The sequence below is a fragment of the Atractosteus spatula genome, chromosome 5 (genome assembly GCF_055471065.1).
Source record: "Atractosteus spatula isolate fAtrSpa1 chromosome 5, fAtrSpa1.hap1, whole genome shotgun sequence".
In the NCBI taxonomy this organism is placed as follows: Eukaryota; Metazoa; Chordata; class Actinopteri; order Semionotiformes; family Lepisosteidae; genus Atractosteus; species Atractosteus spatula.
The window spans coordinates 46,426,138-46,433,207 of record NC_142710.1 but is presented as its reverse complement, the minus strand read 5'-3'; the positions used below and the strand labels follow the sequence as shown (position 1 = coordinate 46,433,207).

The 7,070-nt window shown below is 32.5% G+C and overlaps 1 protein-coding gene across 1 annotated transcript in view; it reads left to right on the top strand.

Moving 5' to 3' along the window:
* Positions 1 to 734: 734 nt before the first annotated feature.
* Positions 735 to 7,070, top strand: part of cfap20dc (CFAP20 domain containing) — a 166,286-nt gene continuing 159,950 nt past the window's right edge. The window contains exons 1-5 of the mRNA XM_088916509.1: positions 735 to 781; positions 1,920 to 1,962; positions 2,832 to 2,921; positions 3,387 to 3,480; positions 6,528 to 6,600. Of these exons, the coding sequence (XP_088772635.1) occupies positions 735 to 781; positions 1,920 to 1,962; positions 2,832 to 2,921; positions 3,387 to 3,480; positions 6,528 to 6,600 (347 nt within the window). The remainder of the gene's footprint in view (positions 782 to 1,919; positions 1,963 to 2,831; positions 2,922 to 3,386; positions 3,481 to 6,527; positions 6,601 to 7,070) is intronic.

The window sequence follows — 7,070 nt, the reverse complement described above, 5'->3', positions numbered from 1 at the left end:
ATGCGGCCAACCACAAAACCTGGAGGTCTGTAACCGTGCTCTGTATGGACACCAGCTGGAACCTCCAGCTCACTCAAGACGCCATCTTCGAGACGACAGGCACTGAACTAGTGGTAAGACCTGGGAGGCTTAGAGGGACTTTGTTGCTCAAATCCAGCTTTAACGACCACTAGTAATATGGAAAGGTTGATAATGAACAATCACCACTTTGAGACCTTTTTCACTTCTGAATTGTGGTAATTGTAATGCATAAATTGTATTGTATTGCTAGTATTGTATTCTTTGTTAGAAGTGTAACTGTCATAATAAAATTTATAAAATTAGCAATACATTTTTTGAATAACAGTTTTCTAATCTACTTCATTTTATTTAAGAAAGTGTATAGAAAATGGATTAATTATTGCAATAATCATTATGCATTGTGCATTGTGAAGCAATCTTTCCACCTGTTCTTCTTTAGAAGCAATAGATATTTGTTCTATTGCTTTGAAGAAACAATAAAAAAAATTCAGAAGCATTTCCATAATTTTTATTGTCGTCTTAATTTCGATTACGAAAACAATAGGAGGTAAGGAAATAATATTTGAAAGGTACTTTTGTTAAAATGCTGAATCTGACCTTGATGCGGTAACCTGTTCTTAGTACCTAATAACCTAAAGTACGCATGCTCTCGGAGAGCTGCAAACTGTAGCGTCTTGTCACCATAGAAACAGCTCTGCAATTCCCAGGAAGTCATGCGGGACTCTGCTTGGATAGAAGAACATTTTTGTTTATTAAAATGGTACTTGAAAATGGTGGTAAATTATAAAATATGAAGAAGAAATTGATATAGAAACTGACTGTTAATATTTCATTAGTTGTGGTGCTTAAGAACTGGTTTAGTTTATACTTTTAAATATCGATGACATGTCCAAAGCGGCAAACCGAAACTCACGCGTAAAACTATGTAAAATGTATTAAATCAGCCACTCGATAAATTGTCTGCTACGGTTTTCGTACTTCGTACATTGAAGCTAATAAATCCTCGTAATACTTTACTATTAAATTGAAAGGGAAATGTGTTATCTTTGAACTTATTTTTTCTACAATATTTAAGTAGTCGCCTATTTGGAGGCATTACAGGCTAGCTGGACAGTAATCTTACATTATCTTTACAATTAATGCAATAAAAGAGATTTAGTAAGTACAGTTGGAGGAAGAATTCCATCACTAATCGAAGATCATTATTAAGTTAGTTCTTATGTTGAAACAGCCAATCCAGTGACCCGCGTGACCTGTTTTGCTACCGTGGTACGGTGAAAACAAAGTAACAAATGAAAGTTAAAATGTGATGGAAAACTGCCAATTTAGTTGTGAATTGTAACTTTTGTTGCAGTGCTGTTTTTAACGATCACTTTCCAATTTTCATAGCATTCTTTTAAAAAATTAAGTTTCCTATGGTACATCATCTATGAGGATAGAAGCTCTTTTATCACATCAAATCAGTCTGATGGAAGATTACAGGTAGAGGCAATTGTAAAATGTAACTAGAAAGCATGACACGGGGATACCAAGGTAAAAAGAAAATAACTGAATGGAATTATACATGGCGAGGGGAAACAGCCAGGATCCCAAGCAGAATTTAGTAAGCTACGTTTTGATGGCCTATGCGCATCTCGTTGGTGTTACATTATGAAACATGGTTTTGCAGCAGAAAATGTTTAAGTTGTATAGTATATACTTTTTTTAAAGAATATAAAATGTATATGCTATATAAATGGAGGCACATACAGTATTAATAACTGATGTATCAGGTCTGACACTATTAAAGATTATATCTCCTTTGTATTTTTTTCAGGTTATAAATAATAGCAATAAAAAACAACAGAACATAAAGAAAATCCCAGCAAATCCCACCTCTTCATCGTCTTACCTTTCAGTGGTAAAGCAATGCTTCCAAGCATGTTCAAAAATGAATACCAGGTAAGACTGACTTATTTCTAACCATTGTTTGTATCCACTACCAATATAGTTTATCTTTATTTGCATTATTCAGCATTTGGCCTTTGTTTGTTAAATAATTTTCATTTTCCATTGCTTTAATTAGGCTTATCAAAAGGGATAGCATACTGGTTTGTTGTAATCATTTAGAAAAATGTAAGAAACAATGTTAATATGTGAACTGCTCCAGAGCACATCAAGGTGCTGTTTGTCTAGTCCCTTATTTTCTAATATAAAAATTCAAATTAGAGCTGCTTTTCTGTGAGAAATTATACTTTCGTAAAACTAGTAAAGTAGATTTACAAAGAAAAAGACTGATCTTAAAAGAAAATGACTAAAGTCTGTTGTAGATCCTTTGAAATACAGTATGTTATATTTCTCAACTGAAGTAACTAAACTGAGTAAAGAAATCATTGTGCAATATTGTCTTTTAAATTTATTTCCTGATTTCATTTAAGGTTCTTTTGGGAGCCATTATTCATGTCACAGTTTTCCATTTTAGATACAAATCATTTGTTATTTTTTATTACATAAAGGTGTGTTGCTCCTGTTTCTTTTGATCTTTCATTTAAACCAAAAATGTTGTTTTTATTATATATGCTTGACACATAAAGCAAGAGACTACACACTTGTAAAAATGAGCTGACAGACATATTCTTACACAGATATAGGTGCTCTCTTGATAACTGCAGTGTTTAAAGCTTTTACTGTGATGTAAAGAGTGCTTGAGCTGCTGTGCGTGTTTCACAATGAAAGAAAAAGAGATAGGTTAGCTATCCCTGTTTGCTTTAAAAAAACATTTGGGAATATACCTGCTTTAAAGTCCTGTTTTAAATGTTTTGATGTTTCAGGGTGGCCCAGTTGTTGACATCTTCAGTGCTCAAGGGAAAGACCCTATGGCAAAATGGAAAGTGTTTGGTAGTCAAGCAGCTATTTGGAAAGTAAGTTGGCAGCTTCATTTCTTTTTATCCTCCCTGAAATTTTAAAATATCAAGATTTTATTTTTAATTTTAATTTTTCCTAGGTGTAGTGCATACCAATATAATATACATTCTGTAGTACCTACTACTGTACATACATACGATTTATAAGCATGCTATAGAAATGCAGGGTTACTAGTAGGAATCATTTCTTGGTATAGACCAAGAATCTTCCAAGACTTCTTATTTAGAAGCCTCATATGGATTTAGGTACTGTATGAGGAGAAATTTAGATTCCATCTGTATTGGTTGTAGTTACTCTAGAATGCATACAGGTGGAATCTACATTTCTCCTACCTTTCTGACTGTAGAAATTTGTTTCACTTAAAAAAGTATTGATTTTAATTAAGAATGTAGTAATATATAAGTGATTCTTGGCAAAGATTGGTCATAAAAAACATCTCTCCTTCTGCTGTTTTATACTAGGAATTTGACAAAGAGGTCAAGAGTTTTGTGTACGTACTTGAAGGCAGCAGTCAAACAAATAAGATGCAGATGCCTAAAGACAGCAAAATGGCACGTAAGTGTTTGACAAACCCTTTAAAGTATTCAGGTTGATGCTTTAATTACAAGAATGAGTGAGCATTTCAGCAGCTCTTTAGTTAAAAAATAATGTTGTAACTAAAAGGCTAGACAAACAGATAATCTAAAACATTTTCCCTTGTATTTAATTGCTGTTAATTTTTTTGTGACCTCCCATGTTCCTGCATAAGAAATTTATACATGATAGATTTTTTTCCATAGCAGAGGCTAAAAATGTACTAGGATTTATTTTCAAATAAATGACAGTACTAATGGCCAAAAATAAGTAATGTATTTTTACTTATATTTTATAAAGATAACTTTCTACAGTAGTACATCTGTGTTTTTATTTTTATTTATGTCTCCAAACTCGAGGTTATTTAATTGTTGTTAACAAATGTAGCCACTTGCTTTTAGACAGATACATTTCTCCTTTCAGTTTTTACTTAAAACACTTTTAAAAGATTTCAATTTGTCTGTTGGAGCTAAAAATAATATTTTGAAAGTTGTGCTTTGTAAAATGAAATTCTTGTAGTGCATACGAAACATGTTCACACCATGGTATTCTGGTTATGTTTATTTCCCTTGATATTCTACATTGAAGTAATACTGTATACTACACTTAACCAGAAAACCTTGTTATTCAGCACGAATGTGAAACAGTGAATAGTTGAAATTACCTTTGGCCTTATTTTGTACTGTTTTGATTAAATTTATCTCCCTGATTATAAATTTGTTAAATAGAATGGCAACTGTTTTCACACAATATAAAAAGTTTAATTTCAATGACAGGAAAGGTAATACACTACAACATTTTTAAAATCTTTTCCAAGGAAGTGATCAGTTTATGAAATATTATTCCATTTAAAAAACTAAGACCTTCCTTGAAATCAATTAATCTTGTATCATTTATAATACATCTGATGTGCAGAAGCCTTGACAACCACTGCAACAAGCCACATGTATCCATATCCCAAGACTTTTTTGCTTGCTGCAAAACTGAGAGCCCTTCATTTATACATTGATGTGGATGGATCAAGATGGAAGGCAGAGGACTAACTCTAATGTGCCACTAGGTGGTGTTGTATGTTAGTGATGGTTAACACATGACTTCACATTTGATGGTTCTGCTTCATTTGGGTAGACTTCTCTTTTTGTTTTGTGAAAGGAGGACTGTCATCCACCGATGTTTGGACTTCTTTTAAAATAATAGCAATAAACCTTTGTTTGGTTAACCCACCAAATCTGATGTCACTGAATTTAAATTAATCGAGAGACTCAAAGTAATAATACAACGCGAACTGTAAAAGGTGTGCAGTATCTGGTGATTTGAATATTTAAAATAGTAATTTGTGTAGAAATATGTATGTGTCTGTGTATGTGGGAGTCGATATTTTTCCTTGCAAAATATGTTTTGATTAATCGTTTTTTTGCATCTGTTTTGTTTTTTTGTAAGTCAGTAAACTGGTTTACATCTTCTTGAGTCATGACCCACATTCAGTTTTCTAATTAACTGTGGGATTAAGTTAAATTTAAGAAAAAAAGACAGGTTTAGAATTAGACCTGGATTTTCCTCAAAAAGAGTGAAATATATGCTTGTGTTTTTTGAGGTTGGTTGGGTTTTTCATTGTTAAATCAGTCACGGTAAAATTTCCATAGCTAGAAGAAACTAGAAGTCAGCTGAGTCCATATTTCCTTTTTCTTCTGATCTAAAAGCACAAATCTGTCTTATTTCAGTGGAGAAATTTGCTGTTTAAGTAAACAACACAACACTTTTTCAGTGTTCTGCAAGGCAGGAGTGTGTGGGGTCCACAACAACATCTTTATTGCCTGTTACATTTTATGCAATTTTAATTGGCATATTTATAATTTTCTCAAAGATTCTAAAATATATTTGAGATTTATATCCAGTAAAGAAATCTAAATGTTGCTATATTGATGTTTTCTTCTTTGCTTTTTTATATTTGAAATTAATGTACTGTATATGAAGTAGTTCATCCAAGATAATGTCTAGAGCTCTGTTAAAATATCTTCATGGTGCAATAAAACTAACAACATTTACATCTGTAATTTGAGATTATATGATTAAGTTTCTCTCCTTGCTGTGGCTTTGCAGTTTTTGTGTTATTCTCTGGGTAACAATTACCACAAAATAGGAGCCTCTTTTTAAGAAATCGTTTGTTGTGCTACTAATAGGAAACGCAATCACAGCATAATGTTTAAAGTGCATAGTGACACATTTCTAGAAACCAAATATTTTCTCTGAATGTACATGCACAAACACAGACAAACAATATCATTAAGGGCATAAGTCATGGCAGCCTTCATTTTAAAATTTCTGCACTTGAGAAACTATTTAATCATAAACACACTTTAGTCTTTTAAGTCATTTTACATGTCTTCAGGGTTTACATTTAATTTCAACATCAAATCAAATAACATTTAGATGTTCATCTTTGCTGAACTTTCAATAAAAATGTAGTTCTCTTTTTAACTTTAATTTTATCTCTCTTCGTAAATTTACAAGCAAGTCTGTACATTATCACTTTAAGTAGACCTTACTTGCTTTTCCAATTTCTAGACTTGTTTCTTCCTTGGAATCTCTTGGAAAATGTTTATACTGTGTTTTGTGACTGTTGACTGTTGCCTCACTAGATTTCCTCTTTAATATTTTAAAGTGCGTACACAGGATCTAATTACAGTTCATTCAGATATACCAAGCAAATGCTGACCTTCTGTGTCTGTACTTTGGTATGTTTTTATGGTTAAAAAATTATATGAGTCGTGGCGGTAGTATCAAAATGTAGTTTTATTTTTAGTTTCATTGTTAAAGATATTTCTTTTTCCTCAAAAGTAACAAACATAAGTTTAGTTTACACAAAGATTTAAAACTGTGAAAATTTCATATGTCTGTGTTTTGAGCTTTTTTAGGATAAACAGAAGGTTGTGACTAAAATTAATTTGACATCTAAAGTGTGTAGGGTGCTAAACATTTTGAACTGCAATGAAACTTACTGTAAATAACAATTAATTTTCTTATTCCAGTTGGACTTACCCAGAGATACCTGATTCTTCAGATTTATGTACCTTTGGGAAATGACTTCACCACAGAGTTGATGTAAGAATCTATGCAACTTTCTTAAATGTTTTGTTCAGTGTACAGTAGACACTTGATGAATGGCATAAGGACTGCAATTCATTAATTGGAACAACTCAGTTCTTTCCAGAAGTGAGAAATGACTTTGTAGACCCTTTTGAACTAATTAAGCTAATTTATTTTTATTTCATCCAAAACTGAAGTGTTGTGGCATGCCCATGAGGACAGGAGGTACACCAGTATCTTTAAATGAAAGCTGTGTGATGACATTTCAATAGCTCTGATCTAAAACTAGGGATTTCTCTGCTGCCCAGTGTCCCTTCTTAGTTTCACATTTGGTTTCATCCCACCATGTTTCCAGGAATTAGTCAGGAAGTGGGTTTCTCTCAAATTAAACAGTCTCAGAGCAACTGCAAGCTACAGTAAATGTCTCCAAAAGCCTGAGAGTTACATGATCTGGGCACCTTCTTCTGCCTACTGTTGAAAAGTAA